This window comes from Sciurus vulgaris, assembly GCF_902686455.1.
Source record: "Sciurus vulgaris genome assembly, chromosome: 4".
NCBI lineage: Eukaryota > Metazoa > Chordata > Mammalia > Rodentia > Sciuridae > Sciurus > Sciurus vulgaris.
In genome coordinates, this window is record NC_136464.1 from 169,158,140 (window position 1) to 169,174,618 (window position 16,479).

A 16,479-nucleotide genomic window follows, 5' to 3' on the forward strand; every position below is an offset into this window, starting at 1 on the left:
ATTTGAGTTTGAACTTGAAAGTTAGTTATACTATGATGAGTTGAAGAGGAAAGGATGTATGCTGTGTGTGGGGAAACAAGAGCTGGAAGTGAGGGGACTATAAAACAAGCATGAAGAAAATGATAAAGTCACAGGATTTCTGTGGCGATGATTGACTGCTCTGTAATGGAATTGGGGTGCTGAGGAGCTGTGTTCAAACACTATTTTTTAAAAACAGAAACAGTGTATCATATGGCACCTTGACTGCCAGGCCACCTTTGGACATGTTTTCTTGGACCGATTTCTAAAAGTATGTCAGCATGTGTTGAGGGAGGGGAGATGGGTGGTTTGCTTATGTAAATTTGGAAAATGTGAGAAGAATCCTAATTAAACAATTTTGCTTCTTGTGATATTTCTTGTGAGCTTTCAAAAACTAAGAAGGGGAAATCGTGTGCATTCCCCAAACATTCTACCACATTTTACCACGCTTCTCTTTACCCATCTGTCTAAACTAATATTTTTTTCCTCTTCCAGGTACATGTTGTGAGTGGTTTTTGACAGTAGAGTGTCTCAAAGATCATTAAGCCTCAGAAATGACATGGTAAAAGTACTGATTTGGAGAAAATACAAAAATATGGTGGTCATGTGTAAGAGAGACTAATATAACCCCTGCAGGAGGAGATCTCAGAAGATATGTTTTAATGCTGCATGAAGGGTAGAGATTAATAATTTCACTGGAAGAGAGAAAATGTGATAGTTCATCTTTACCTCCAGTCATAGCTTAGAGATGAACTAAGCAGTGCATGGACTGTGAATAAAGACCAGAATGTAATGTGTATACAGGTGGAGGCACAATCTGTTAGAATGAGCTCCCTGAAAGAGAGTAAGAATAGAGGATTTATACTCTTCACTGAAACTTGTTTATTTATTTCTTTTAAAGGAATGGGGGAGAAAGATGAACAAAACAAGAAATTTGAATTGTATAGTCCAGAGAAAAAGAGAGAGACAGAGGGACAGAGAGAGAGAGAGAGAGAGAATAGAAGATATGAGCAAAGGTCTTTTTTTTTATTGTATGAACAAAGGTCTTACTGTGAAAATCCCATTGTTTTTGATAACTAGAAATTAACTAAACTTTTGTAAATTATAATAATTATAAGAAGGAAGATGAACATTTGTTGACATGTACTAACTAAGAAGTGAGAAAATAACATTTATAAGATAGAACTTGCACTTAGAGAAGGAGTAATTATTGACCCCACCAGATGGAGAAGGGCTTATTGGAGCCCTGAAGTCATGGATCAAGTGGATCTATTTGGATCAGTTGATCATAGGAAACAGCAATTATACCTCTTACTCAGAGACATGAAAATCAGTGAGAAGGATTTTAAAAAGGTAGAGAAAATGAAAACTGATGCAAAGATGAAATCTAAGCTTGTTTCCAGGGGTACCATCTTCTTGGTAAGGTGTGTCTTATGGAAATTTTGACCTTTTGTTCTGAAGACTGTCCTAGAGAATCAGATGATAGCAAAGAAAATTTCCAAGAAGTATGGCCCAATCAAGGGGTAGAGAGTGTATTATTTTTCTCTTGCTATATAGCAAATGACCACACATTTAGAGACTCAAGACAACATTCAATTTTTAGCTCATAATTTTACTTATCAGAAGTCTGAGTGGGCTCATTGCTCAGGACTCCACAAGGCCAAAATCAAGTTGCAGCCACAATTTGGAGGCGCTGAAGGGAAACCACTTCCAGGCTCAAGTAGGCAGTAGAGAGAACTCAGCTGTAGAACCGAGGGCCCCATTTCCTTGCTGTTGGTATGCAGATCACTTCACTTCCAACCCCTAAAGGCCATCAGTCCAGTTCCTTGCCATAGGAACTTTAATAGGCTCCCACAGCATCCCAACACATACTTTCAAAGCTAGCAGCTCCCCTGCATTCAATGTCCCTGACTCCCTCCATACTTAGATGTTTTGTGACTCTGGTCATAGCCAGAGAAACCTTCCCCTTTTAAAGAACTCATGTGATTATATTACTCCATCCCAGAAAAATCTTATTTTTGGTACAACCAAGTTCAACTGATTACTGACATTAATGACATTTAAAAATTCCTTTTGATATGTAAGCTAGTAGGCATGAAAGTGACATCATTTGTATAGTCCAGAGGATTACAGTAGGAAGTCTTGGGGTCAATTTTAAAATTGTGTTCAGCACAGATAATTTGAGTTAAATTAAAATGTAGTTTTACGTAGTCCTATATCTTAAAACTTTGAGGCCCTTAAGTATCTCTTACAGTTTCACTGAAACTCTAGAGAAATGTAGAAAACAATAAATGCTTTTTGAAAAAAGTTCTCTATTATTTTGTATAGTCACTACAAATGAGTGAATAATTCTCTGACAATGTTTATATTCAATCACTTTCAAATAAGTGCATTTCCTAATGTAGTAAGTTCTGTTTTACATGGACTATCTTTCAGTGTGCATTATTTAGTTCAAATTCTTTGGGTTGTGGTCTTGTGATTTAGACATTGTTTATATTTTTAAGGAGATTTCACCAGGATTCTGGCCAAGATCCCAGTAAAAATACTAATATAATTCTTAGGGAAATATAGTTGATATGAGAAATGTTGGAAAAGGATGTCAGGGTCAAAAAGGAAGCAATGTACTGCCAGAGAAATTGGCTTTGGTTGTACTTGTCAGATAATACTTTAAAAATTTTTAATGAGTTGTGTAATTGGATTCTTTATCAAATAATTCTTTCAATTAATATGTTCTGGTTGTTTAAACAATATTGTAATAGAATATATGATAAAGGAGGTAATAATAATCAACATATATTAATTTTTAAGGTGCTGACACACTAAGTAATTGGCAAAGTACTTTACATATGTTTTCTCAAACTATGAATGATGGCACACATAAATTCTTGTCCTTACTTTAGATGTAAGTGAATTGAGTTATTCAGGAATTTGCCCCAATCCCATGTGTCACGGTTAGTGTATGTCAAAATCAGGATTCATATCTAAGTAGGTTGGACCTCAGGGTCCAAGCCCTTTATGAATATATTAAATGCATGATGAATGGAATGGTAAATGGTGTAAAATAAAACCATTTGTACTTACACTTCTTTTCCAGATTTTAATTTTTATATGGTTTGTTGCATATTTGTGTTTCCCCATTGCCATAAACCTGTCCTCCCTTTCCAGAAAGTAGAATACATATGCACCAGGACATTAAACACAGCAGAGAAACTTTCTTTAATGTAATATTTACTAAATTCATTTGATGTTGAAAGAAGCCTTTTAAACACATATTAACATACTTTTTAAAAAGTGCCAGTGAAAAGAATTTTAAAATTTGTGTTGCGTATTTTTAGAAAAAGTAAATCTTAAAAACTGTAATAATTCAGAATTAATGACATAATTTTTTTTAATTTTGAAGTTTATGAATGTCAAAGTCCAGTTGATTAATATAAGTATTCTTTAAATGTTAAACATATTCATCTTAGGTATACTGAGCTATTTCACTGTTCTTCAGCTTGAAAGATTTAATGTGGGCTGTACAATTAGTATTTGCAAATTGATACTGTATTTTGGAAAATCACAGAAGTTACAACCCTAAATCTTTCATGAAGTACCATGAGAATTTAAATGTCCATTAAGTGGGCAGCAAAAGTATATATCATTCATAATATAGCAGTACCCTCTTGGAATTATGCTGGGTTATGTGTTTCCCATAATTGCCTTACAGTGGTAAATGTTACATACTGGATTATTTTATACAATTTTAGCTTTAAGTGAAATATTCTATTATTCATAACATCACCTTTGTGAAAAAGAGTTCAGACATTTCCAATATTATTTAAAAATATTACCAGCACTCCTATGCTGCAGGGGAGAATGGCTATTCTGTTTTGCTCATAAGGTAAATGAAATCCTTAAGAACTAAGAACTGAGAAGTCAGCTAAATTTCTTAAATACCTTGCAGAAATTGAAAACAGTACCTGAATCTTTTGCCCCAAATTCATTTGTGGGTCATACACATTGGACCTTGTTTTTAATGTGAGAAAGTTTAAATAAAGGTATAAATGTTTGTATCCAAAATTATGGATTCTTTCGAGGAACTTCTTTTCTAGAAAGATAGTACACTACCTTTTGAGCAATTTTGGACAGTACAAAACAGGACACTGTTACCAGGGATTACACTCCCAGGGTAGTTGTGTCTTATTGCAGTTTACTTTACCACACTTCGGCATTAATTTTTTAACAGCAAAAGATTCTCTGGCCAAACTACCCATCAGCAAGAAGGCCTGGTTTTATTTGTTTCCTAAAGCATTATCCAAAGCCTTATCACAGAGCTGGTAGGCCGAGTGTAGCTCTTCATGAATATAAGTTTTTGCCCATTATTATTTCAGTTGTTTTAATTTTTTGAAGATTTGGCTTAGTAAGGTGTCTATACCAAAATGGTGGATACCTATGAGAATATTGTTATTTCTATCTAAGTTTCTGAATAGTGTTATTAGAAGAGTCGAGTTTGCTATTAGTAAGTATCTTTGGTGTCCACCTTTAGCTGTTACAGGGTAGGTCACCCAAACCCAACAAGTGGGAGCTTCCGCAGCCGGGCAGTGGTGGTGGTATGGCGGAGCAAGTCAGTGGAGACTGTGATGATGAGGATGGTTGCGGAGGATCGGGAAGTGGAGAGGTGAAGAGGACACTGAAAATCACCAACTGTAAGTCAGTGATTCCAATGCTGTTTTTCAAGAATTGGTTCTGAAATATAATTAAGGACATTCGTTACGATGATTGTAAAAAAATAATAATAATAATGGCAATGAATTCAGAAGCAGATATGAAAATGAGCCCATTTGTAGTTATTTAGGGCATGCATTCTTGGGAATTTTGTTGATTTTTTTAACTAATGACTTGAAATGGAAATTATACTTTTCCATGAAAAAAACAATGAATGATCATTAGTTCTGAGAATTATAAGTTTTAAAGTGTAATAATTCTTAGGACATAATGGATATTGAATGTATATTGCTAAGTAATGTGGAACCAGCATTGATAAGTGCTATACAATAATCAAATGGTGAAATTTTAAATTATTATTATGCTAGTGTATAAAAGTTTTTACTCTGTTAGGTTTTCATTATAATCAAAATGCAAATAAATTGATAAATATATGGTTACTTTTGTTTAAAAATAACTTGGATTTAACTTATTTGCACTTTTCCAAAAATCTCACCAACTGGGATCACTTTGTTTAACTGTCTGAATTTAAAGTCATTTCTGGTATTGCTAGGCGGATCACTACCCCCCAAAAAAATAACTCTCAAGTAACAAAAAGGAAAATAAGAAAGGAAAAGAAAAACAACCAAATGGATTTCTCTTTCTGGACTTCACATAAAAGACTAGGAATATAGGTTCTATGCCTTCCGTTGTTATGTTCATATGAGCAAGACAACCACAGTGACCAACTGAGAAGTAAATGGCAAAGTACCCAGAGCAGCTGGCTTTCAACTATTCATTTAGCTTTGATTCTCCAAGTATGACGCTAAGGCCATCTGATGGACATGTGCTGCACCACTTGGAGGTTGGCATGGTACCCTCCGAATCACGCAGAGGTGCTTTGGACCTGTTTAGACATGCCCTGTGGTGAATGAAAACTTCATTTACTTTTCAGTTCTATTGTGGCAAATTAGGAACACTACAAATGCTTCAAGCCGCAATTCTTCATTCTTCTACCATGTAGTTTTATAAGCCAAATATATTGGTTAAAGGAATTAAAACCAATAGAGAGGTAAAATTAAAAGATAATTAACAAAAAGAAATATTTTATTAGACATAATAAGTTTTGTTTAACATACAAAGTAAGTAAATAAGAGTTAGTGTACTTGAGCAAGAATTGAACAAAGGACCAGGAGTTCCTACTTCAAATTAAGTATCTATTTTTCTAGATGGACATAAGAATTTGTCTTCTTATAATTGGTAGTAACACAATTTGTCTGATTCCTTTTATACTTTTTAAGAAAAAAATACAAGAAAAAGAAAGGGTTTTCACTATAAAAAGAGCATTTTTACTAAGTTAAACGTCCTCCACTGTGTCTAGGAATTATGACACTTTTCTATTAGGGTAATATTCAATTGAATGATCTTTTAGTCTCATCCATTCTAGAATATTTATATACATTATAATTTCATTGTTATTTAAATGTCAGCAGGACTTTAGGATATCAATATTATTACAAAAAAGAGTACAGGTTGAAATTTCATATATAATATGTGTGCGTTTGTGTGTGTGTGTGTGCTTGTGTGGAATTGGCAACTGCAGGATTTTTCACTTTCTGAAGTTACTTATAAGCTCAAGGACTTGTTATAAATAACTCTTTTGGATTGTTTCATAAGAGAAATAGAGTGAAGGATATTCAACTACTGTTCTCTCAGAAAACTAGGCTTTTCAAGGTGGCAAGAATGATTTTTTTTTTTTAACTTCAAAACCCTGGTTTCAATTACTGTTGAAATGGACAAGTATGGTAAAGCAACTACCCAGCAGAATTGAGGAGATTAAGGTACACATGCTTTTCAGCAACTCCAGGCAAACATCCTTTAAAATCCACATATGCTTGCTCTAAGTGGGTTCCCCATTATGTTTCTAAGAACTTATAGCTGTTGCCTTTCAATTTTTAATCAGTGGCTGGGAAACCACTGCAGAGAGCGTGCTGAAATAAAGAAGGATAAGAAAGCTACCAGAATATAAGTCACATGTCTATTTTTATAAAAGACTGCAATATTTTCCCCGTTTGGGCTAGCCAGATACATTGGTAAAGCCAGTAAAGACATCGTTTCAGATGTTCTTAATATCTTACAGACATTGTATTCTATAAAGTTTACAAGTGTTATATGGGTTAAGAAGTTAGAATGTGCCATTATTTCTTCCTTACAATTATGTTTATTTTTAGAAATGCAATAGAAGTAGAAGTTCATTTGTTACCTCAAAAAGTCTGATTAGGAATCACATCTGTTTAGGAATTTAAAAGAAACAAAAGTTTGATAAGAAATTAAGACTTACCTATGAGGGTAATATTCAATTCAATAATCTTTTATTTTTTATCATATCTAGAGTATTTACATGTACTATAATTTCATTGTCACACTTTCTATATCTGATTAGGAATTAAGTCTGATTTTATATATATAGATAGATATGTGCATATAGTTATATATATATAGATATATATATATATATATATACATGTATTAGGAATAATACTACTATCTATATATATACTACTATATACATTTATTACTACTATATATATAATACTACTATATATATATATATACACATGTATAAGGAATAATACTACTATCGTGTCCTATAAATTCAATGATTCTGCTCCATTTACACTAATGTATAAGTTGATAAATACTTTCCTAATTACCCTTGAACTGATTTTTTTTGTTTATGTTTTTGTTCATGTTTTTTTCAAGCAACACAGGGGTCTATACACTTCGTATAGTATATATTTTGGCAACGTTTTGGCACTAAAATATTTATGCACCTTTTAGGAGTCATTTTATTTTGATCAATTATTTAAAACTTTTTTAATTAAAAGCTATCTCCACTTTTAATCCTACCTATAGACTGTTATTAAGTGTTAATTAATATGTTTCTTATAGAAATAAGTCATCTATAAGTTTTCATGGGTAGGAAATGTAAAATATTTTCTATATCAGTGCAATGGCTTAAAAATCTCAATATTTAGGAAGTGTTTTCTATGTTTTATAATATTTAATTTGCTCTTTACATAGATATGAATCTTTCATTAATACCCTGAAATTACAAAATGGGCATGACTTTGAACCTTCACTTTGCCCCCCCAGACCCCTGCAGCCAACATGCTTGATATATCTGGTATCTGCCACTTCCTTTCACAATGGCTACTTCATGCAGGTTGTGAACACAAATGGAAAAAACAAGTTATTTTCTTTTAGAAATGCAGAACAAACCAAATATCATTAAAATCAAAACCTCTTTAACAGTTTAATTACTCTTCTGAGGCCTCTAAATTCTGATAACTTCAAATGTGGAAAAAGCAAAGCAGAGTTCTACTAAGGGTAGACTATAGGAAAACTATACCATGTATTATTTTGAATATCTGTAGCAGCTTTTCTAACAATTCTTATGTGATATTATGATTTAAATTGTACTACCTTTGCTGTAAAAATACACATCACCCATGAGCAAGTTTATTTTAATAAGGTGGTTCATAGGTGTAATCTTAGGCAAAATGAAGTTGATTACAAGTTCATTCAGATACCAGATATTAAGACAACAAATTTGAAGTCTTCAAGTTTTTTTGACATAACTAAGTTCTATCTTTATATTCGTCATCATTTTATATGATATTATATGTAGTATATTTAGAAGTTTTAAAAAAAAGTTTTACTTTCACTGAAAGTCCTCCACATGACATCAAAGTCTGTTCAGTGTGTGCCATTGATACTTTTCCTTGTGGTGGCATCAGAGTCCCTGCAGGACAGTCATGATATGAGTTCACATAGACAAGACCATTCTGAGTACCAGAGAAGCGTTCTGACCCCTTGGTCCTCCGGAATGGTCTACCCACCCATCCAAGCTCTTTTCTTTAGAAGGACTGCTGATCTTCATGCTGTCCTCTTATATCCTTTGCTGAGGTTTTCCGCCTATTCCTCCTCATCCCAAATGCTAAATATTTGAACAACTTAGGATTCAGTTCTCAGGTCTTTTATCAGCTTGCTTTACAACCGTCCCTTGTTCCATGAATTCTTCTCAGTCGTAATAACAATAATAATGTTTCCCTGCCATGAATACTACTATCCAGTTCATAAGCATTTCCCAAGGTGACATTTCAGGAGGTAGATGTATTGGAACAAAAAGTATTTAACTTAAATAAGATTAATTTAGAAATAGTAGAATAATCCATTGGACTATTAACTTGCTAGATCTAGAAAGAATTCTTGGTAGATATTCTATAGTGTAAAATGAATCTGGCTATTATCTACATTGTGCTCTGCATTCACTTAGCAACCTTATATTAGCCTTTAGCAAATGAGTCTATATCCTAGTACTAAGAATGACCTTGGAAAAGAGTATTGTATTCAATATTTTTTTCCATGTGCACAGTAAAGTAAAAATAACCCTTTGTTAGCTACTAAAGAGTACAAGATGCTGATTTATTTAGTAATATATAAATCTTGGCTTTCTTATGCTTATTTTAAAGAAATCACCTTTCCCACAAAATCTCAGCTAGGCATAGAGGTTAGGGAGAGTTAAAAAAAATACAGATTTATTTTTCTTTCCATAACTACTAAAGTATGTATTTATATATGTTGAGTTTATTATGTGTTTACTTTATCCATTCATACAAACACAAGTCATATTTGTAGGGTTATTTAGATTAAAATTTTTTTCATATAGAAAATAATCTTGAATAATGACTATGCACTTTGGTCTACATTTCACAAATGTCTGATACTAAAGGATCAGATAAAACTCCGAATGATAAAACCACAGAAATACTCACAAAGAAATACTTCCTGATCTTGTTCAACATTCAAAATTGTAAATATTTTGATTTTGCTAACTAGTGAAACTTTCACAGTACTGATGAAAATAATACCAAAGAGAAATGAAATACATGTCTAAGATAAATGCATTTTAATTAATATGTGATCACTATGAATATAATATTCTGATTATACATTTCCATTTTGGTTTACAAATAATTGAGACTTGTTCTGTTTGCTATTTTTTAAACATTATTGTGTATAATGGAATATGGATACTTGATGAATCACATAAAAACTTCTTTCATTCTCTCGAAAAGTTGTATATTGCATTCATGGATTTAAGTAATAGATTTAAAATAAAGGAGTTTGTCCTTGAATGCCTAAGTGATGATTTTCATTGCATTGACTTATACTGATGTTAAATCACTGAGGTGAAAAGGGAAAACCTATTAATTAAAATTTAAAGAAGCCTCCTAGCATGCATCCCAGATCAACAGCTATTCTATAGTGTCTCATAACTCTGTACCACTCTAGAGGACATAAAATAAAGCTATGGTCTTTTTTGAACAGCATAATTCTATGTTAATATGACCAACAAAACAAATAAAAAATTAAAGATCAAGAAAATATCATTGGATACATTTTATCATGATTTGACTATCACGATAGCTGTCAACAAAACCTATAAACAAACCCATATATCATTCTGTTGAAAATAAACATTGTGGATATTGAAATTGTAATATTCTCCCTCAATGAGGATTAAGTAAGGAAGTGCACCATGTAGAAAAATGTTAGTTATACCTTTGGATCTTTAATGACTTTTTTACCTCCAACTATGTAGAAAGAGTGATTTTCATATAGATTCTTAAGCAAAAAAATTAAAAGCTAAGTATAATTAATTAAAAGTCTGGTCTTAGAGTTTCTCAAAACTTCTTATATATAAAGTTACTTGGATGTCCTGTTACAGAGTGAAATATGCTAGAGGAAGATAGAGTTGAGACATTTCTTATGATTCAGATGATGGTGTTGCTTGCAGTCCAAGACTACATTTTAAGGAGCAAAAATTTATACCTTTGTTTACTGCAGTTCTTCTCTATTCATATCTCCCAAATAAGTGTCTAGTAAAAAAAAAGTTTAAAGATTTTAGTTGTATTTATACATTAGCATTGCAAAAGAGCATCATGTGAATGAGAACATTAGGAAATATTACAACTGAGCCAATAATGGTAGCTTGCCCTATATGAATTTTGGTGTCCATCTCAGTTTTATTGTTTAGCCTTGGGTTACTTCCTAACACTGAAAGAGAGCCATTCCCATCTCTCCTCAGGATACAAAGCCCTCAGGTTACCCTTGCTTCCATTTTGAATCAGTACCTCTGGTTTCTCAGCAGCAATGTTTCCCATTTATCACCTCCTCCAGCTTGTGATGAACACTGAAGAAATAACGTTCACAATCCCCTATATCGCATTAAATGCCAGTGGAGATAAATCAAAAGTTTTATGTGAACTCAAGGAAAGGAGAGAGACTATCCAAATGGGGAAGTCATAAAATACTTTGTGAAGGAGACAGACAAAGGGCAATCGGGAAACAGACAGACAGATTGTGACTGCAATATTTATGAGAAAGTGGCATTTGAGAGGGTGGACTTATGATTTGATTTCAGGAACTGATGATAGGAAAGGAGAAGGCATCCTGGGAAAAGCAAGCATCATTTTTATCTCAGTATTCCTCTTGTGCTTTCCTTAGGAAGGTCACTTGGAGAAACATGGTACCAGTCCTCTCATGGTGAGACGGTGCATGCCCTTTATGCTTGAAAGTCAATTTTGGTGGACACAAAACATTGACTTTCATTTTCTTTCCTTGCAATTGTGAGGTTTCTCTGCTTTGACCTTACTTCTAAGTTGTCATATGTTTTTAAATGAATTTTTATTATATATTTTTTAAATTTGTTGGATCTCTAACTTCTGAGTTTTTCTAATTCTGATTTATGTTATTATTTGCTGCTGTATTCTTTACTTACTTTTAGCTCACTTTGAAATCGTATGTTTAATTTTTAATCTGTTTTTGAACATATCTTTCTAGTGTACTTTCATTATTTGTAGGAGCCATCACAGAATATGCTGCCTTCTTATGATTACTTTTTGTGGGATCTGGCTTAATACTTTTCTGATTTTTATTTTTGTGTTAATTTAAATTTTGCAAATTTTTAGAGACCTGACTCATAGCTTTTCTAAAGTTCTATTATTTTCAAGAAATGTTATGGGAAAATATAATGATGTGTTTTTTGAGATGGCCTGTCTCTCTTCCCTACATTTATCCATATCTTTTCTTTCCTAGCTCTGTTATCCTTGTCCCCCTGTTCTTAATTACAAACCTAGAAGTTTCTCTCCAATATGGACTCCCCTTTGACCCCAAATCATATAAAAATCTTGCCAATTTTTTCAAGTGATCATTGGCTTCCAAGACTCGAGCCCTCTTAGCTCTACACATATAAAGGCCCTAGTACTGGCCCATTATTGGTGTGGACAAAAATGTCTTCCATTTTCTACTGATTTCCAGTGAATACCTGTTGACTGTTTGGGGTCCTATTGTATTTAAGTCTTCAACTTATGCTTTCTGCTATACATGTGTTGAAAGCATGCAGATTGTACATCCTTGCTTGTTTCAGTTTCCAGGAGCATAAGAATAACTCTTCACTAACATTTGCTTAAATGGTGTCCATTTGATCTTAGTTTTGCTATCAAATTATCCTTTCTATTTCATCTAAGGATTCAGGGGTGTCCAAAAGCTATGTTGTCACCACCACTGTTACCTTGCCTGAATCTCCTAGATCATTGTAAATATTTAAGAAAACAAAATGTGATAATAATAGATGATACACTGATGTTATTCTTCATCTTTGGTCCTGATACATTTATAAATGGTTTGATATTAAACAGCAGTGATTTTAAGTTTATATATCCCCTATTGTGTTTCTGCCAATGAAATAGACTTTGTTAACAATTGATATGTGAATGTACCACAATTTGTTGTCTATTGTTTTCAAATATGAGTACAAGTAATACTCTATGAATATGAGTTTGTGTTCCAGGTGGTAAACTTGATCTTCAAAGTGATTGTATGAATTTATGTTTGCACTAGTACTGAAGAAAATTATTGGATTTTTTTACCATGATTTCATGTCTATAGACTTTTAATTTGCCAAAGTTTGAGTGTACATGGCAACAAATATTTTTATGTGTGTCAAAGAAAATGTCAAGAGACAAAATTAAATAGGCCAGAAAGACATTATTCAAGGGTATGACGATAGGGAAGAGAAACTGAACTCAACTTCACTGGCCTAAAGGCAGAGGAGTTATAGGCCTTGGAGTGAGTTCATGGAAAAGTCTTGGGATGGTAATAAGGGTAAGGCTGGTCAATGTGATTACATAAGTCATCCTTTTGCTAACTTGGTGCTTGTATTACCTACTACCCTTCTGCAATGTGGAAAACAGTACTCTCTTTTCTAATAATTGCATTTCATACAAATGCCTCCCCAGTCCTTGAAAAAGACAATCCTGGATTGTAAAACTGGAAAGAAGCTGGGGAAAGATTTCCATCCCAAAGAGGCAGAGAAAGAATTTCTAGTAACATGTTTTCTAAAGTACATCCTCAAGAAAAGAAATTTCAGGGGCTTATGGTCTGGAAGAAATGAATAAATGATTCTAGAGTCAGGCCGAAGGTTACATTATAACTGACTTAATGAAGTGCATTTTGCTAATTACTGGTAAATTTGGTCATCGCTTTTGTTTGTTGGCCATTTTTTGTGTCTATTTTGTTAATTTCCTTTTTTTGTCTCTTTTTAATATTCTAATCCAAGGTTGATTTGAAATGTCTCATTATATACTGAACTAGTAGTATTTTGTCAGTACATAATATTGGCAAGTTATCTGCTGCTTCTGGCATGTCTTTTAAGCATATAGTGTATTGCCTTTATAATCATAAGGTGCTCAAAATTCAGAAGGAGATACAGATGCAAATGTTGAAGTGTGAAGTTATAACCAATGGAAAATATGAAGGAGGCATAGAGGGGGCATACATAAACGATAATCAATTGTATGGGAACTTTCCTAGGAAAAGAATCCTGCAAATTATACTTCAGCTAGGTTTGCACGAGGAATCAAAGAAAGTCGAATCGAGTGGGATAGAATTCATTCCAGGCATAACATTTACAAAAAACACATTTGTTTCAGATATCCCAGTGTTTTCAGGGGAGCACAATGTGTATGCTCTTTCTGAAACACACCTTTTGAGGAAATAATGAGAAAAAAAGCTAGGAAAGCAGCCGGAGATTTCAGTAACATAGAAGAATATATATAATTGCCTGACTAGTAGCTGGGCTTTGTTCTACAGGAAATAATGGGTTTACTCACCTTCAAAGGAATCCAAAAAAAAAATCTATATATTCAAGGCATAAGGTACAATTGATATAACAAGTGCTGGTGATATCTGAGCAACAGTTAGCTCTACATTGTCCAATTGACCAGTCCAAAATGAAACGTACCAACTTTCCTGCCAAAGCAGAGTTCAGTTTTCCTTTCTTAGTTGATACATAACTAATCTCCATCCTCCAAAGCCAAAAAGTCAAGTTATCCCACTATCATCTGCTTCCCTCACTCTGCCCATGAAAATGAACCCATTTTCCTTACCACTAAATCCCTTTTAAATATATTCTCTCTCCTATTCTTGTTGCCACTTTCTTAGCTTAGCTCTTCAACTTCCTGGCTGGAACTGCTTGTATAATGTCTCACGGGTCTCTTTGCTCTCTCTTGGCCATTTCTTTGCTTCTCTTGATGTGATATTTTTAAATTGATGGTCTGGTTCTTTTCTGAGATATGGGGCTTCAAGCTACCATGTAATGTTACTAGGCAGAGAATTAGACCTCTAAAATAAGGAGGTTAGTTCAGTGTCAAAAGTTGAAGAATAGCTTGTATTTTTTTACCTTTTTTGTTGGTAATGGGAATTTGAACCCAAGGGTGCTTTTGTTAAGCACCCAAGGGTTCTTAACCACTGAGCCACATTCCCAAACCCTTTTATGTAGAGACATGTTTAAGCAGCTCTAAGATGGCGGCTGGCATTGGGCCAAGAGGTGGCGCATAATTAGTGTTAATGCGGCATGATCTTTTATGACCTTTTGCCTGATTGATTAATGTCTCCTCTGTGCTAGTGGTCAACAGATGTTCCTCATTCTTTCTTGATTGGTACCATGGCACTTGCTCCAATCATGCTAACTCTAAGCTGATTGGCTGCCTTAGGTACATAAGACATTCTCTTCCCCTGGGTGGGGATCACAGGTTGCAGGTTGCAGATTGCAGAACGCGGGACTAAGAACTCACCTCTAGCACGCACCTTTAGGACGCAGGATGCAGGACTTACCTCTAAGAAGAAGCAGCAGACCTCTAAGAAATAGCTCCTCTGAAAGCATAGCCTCTCTGATAATAGTAGACTCTCTGAAAGCGTAGCAAGCCTCTCTTCCTCTAAAACTTCCTCTAAAAAGCAGGCAAGCCTCTCTTCCTCTATAAACTAGCGAATAAGCAAGTAAGCAAGAAAGCAGTCCAGAAAAAGATAGTAGAAGTAGTTCATTCCCAGTCCGCCTCCGATAAATTCCCGCGGGATTGTTGCTGCGGGCCGCAACACTTTTATTTTTATTTTTTTTAAATTTTGAGACAGGGTCTTACCAAGTTGCCTAGCACCTTGCTAAGTTGCTGAGGGTGGCCTCGAACTTGGGAATCCTCTTGTCTCAGCCTCCCCATTCGCTGGCATTATAGGCACGGTGTCACAACATCTGGGAAGACAATCAATTTTAATTCTCCCAATGACATTGAGATTCTTTGGACCAAATTAAATTTTCTCAGTAAAATGAGTCGTGTCATTGTTTTGTTCTACCTTTCTTAAGACAGTACTCAAAATCAAAATAACCTTAAAGCTCTTGTGCTGGTCATTTGCCTGCTTTTTTGTGACTCCACGCCTACCCATCTATCAATTTTTTATGCTTATGCAAAATAAATTTTGCAAATGCTTCAGTCAAGTTCCCAAACTACAGAAGATCTATAAATTTACCAGATTCTTTTGCCAGCTAATTTGCTGTTACTTATTCTGTCAATGGGAAGTCCTAAAATGAGATTAGAATAAAAGAGCATACTCCCTTACTGTTTTCAGTTCCTGTTGGAGTCACATCCATGATGGAGGATCTTCCTTTGCTCCAGACACTTTTAGCTCTTATATTAGCAGATATGCTTTGCTCCTAAGGGTATCTGCAGCAGCTACCTTTGCCTCCATTGCCAATCTGCAGTGCCTCCTAAACATTTGAACATCATTCAGAGAAAGCCATACTCCCGATGCCCATCCTGAGATGTATACTTCCTTTCCAATACCTTAGAATTTAGCTGTCCTAACCCTTCCCCCTCTTCAACCCTAGGAATGAGGGCTGCTCCCTGTAATTGCCAATATCCATATTCCTTAATTCCCCTTTACATGTCTATACATCAATTTCAGTATTTAAAATAGTGTCTGTTTCCTTGACTGGAACTTATCTGATACAGCTGGTGTTAAAGTTAGAATCAGAACATATACTTATTATCTGAAAACCTATCTTCCTGTTACTTTTCAGGGAGGTCAAACTATTAGAGTTTTCTGTGGATGTATATTGTACTGCAGGTTGACATCTGTTTTGCCATTTCCTCCAAATTCCAGAGGAAAACAATCTCATAGAAAATTCAATGAAATAACTCATTCATGCTTGGATATTGAACAGAGAGGAAGAAAAAATAGTTGTCTTCTTGGTAAGAATTACCCTGGAGGCAGCCCTGAATCTTTGATTTAATTCAATGTTGTATCAAACACTATCAATGAGACTAGTATGGAAAACTATTTCTCTGAGGACTGACCACTGGGACTATTGAGTTTTCC

At 34.2% G+C, this 16,479-nt stretch overlaps 1 protein-coding gene across 3 annotated transcripts in view; it reads left to right on the forward strand.

Moving 5' to 3' along the window:
* GPC5 (glypican 5) overlaps positions 1-16,479 on the forward strand; it is a 1,401,099-nt gene that overhangs the window by 655,012 nt on the left and 729,608 nt on the right. The window contains exons 7-8 of one of the 3 annotated variants that reach the window (XM_079138994.1): positions 4,547-4,706; positions 7,789-10,058. In XM_079138994.1, the coding sequence (XP_078995120.1) occupies positions 4,547-4,706; positions 7,789-7,814 (186 nt within the window). In that variant the 3' untranslated portion in view covers positions 7,815-10,058. Of the gene's footprint in view, positions 1-4,546; positions 4,707-7,788; positions 10,059-16,479 lie in introns of those variants that run through there. The other 2 variants (XM_079138995.1, XM_079138993.1) reach the window with 2 other exon arrangements.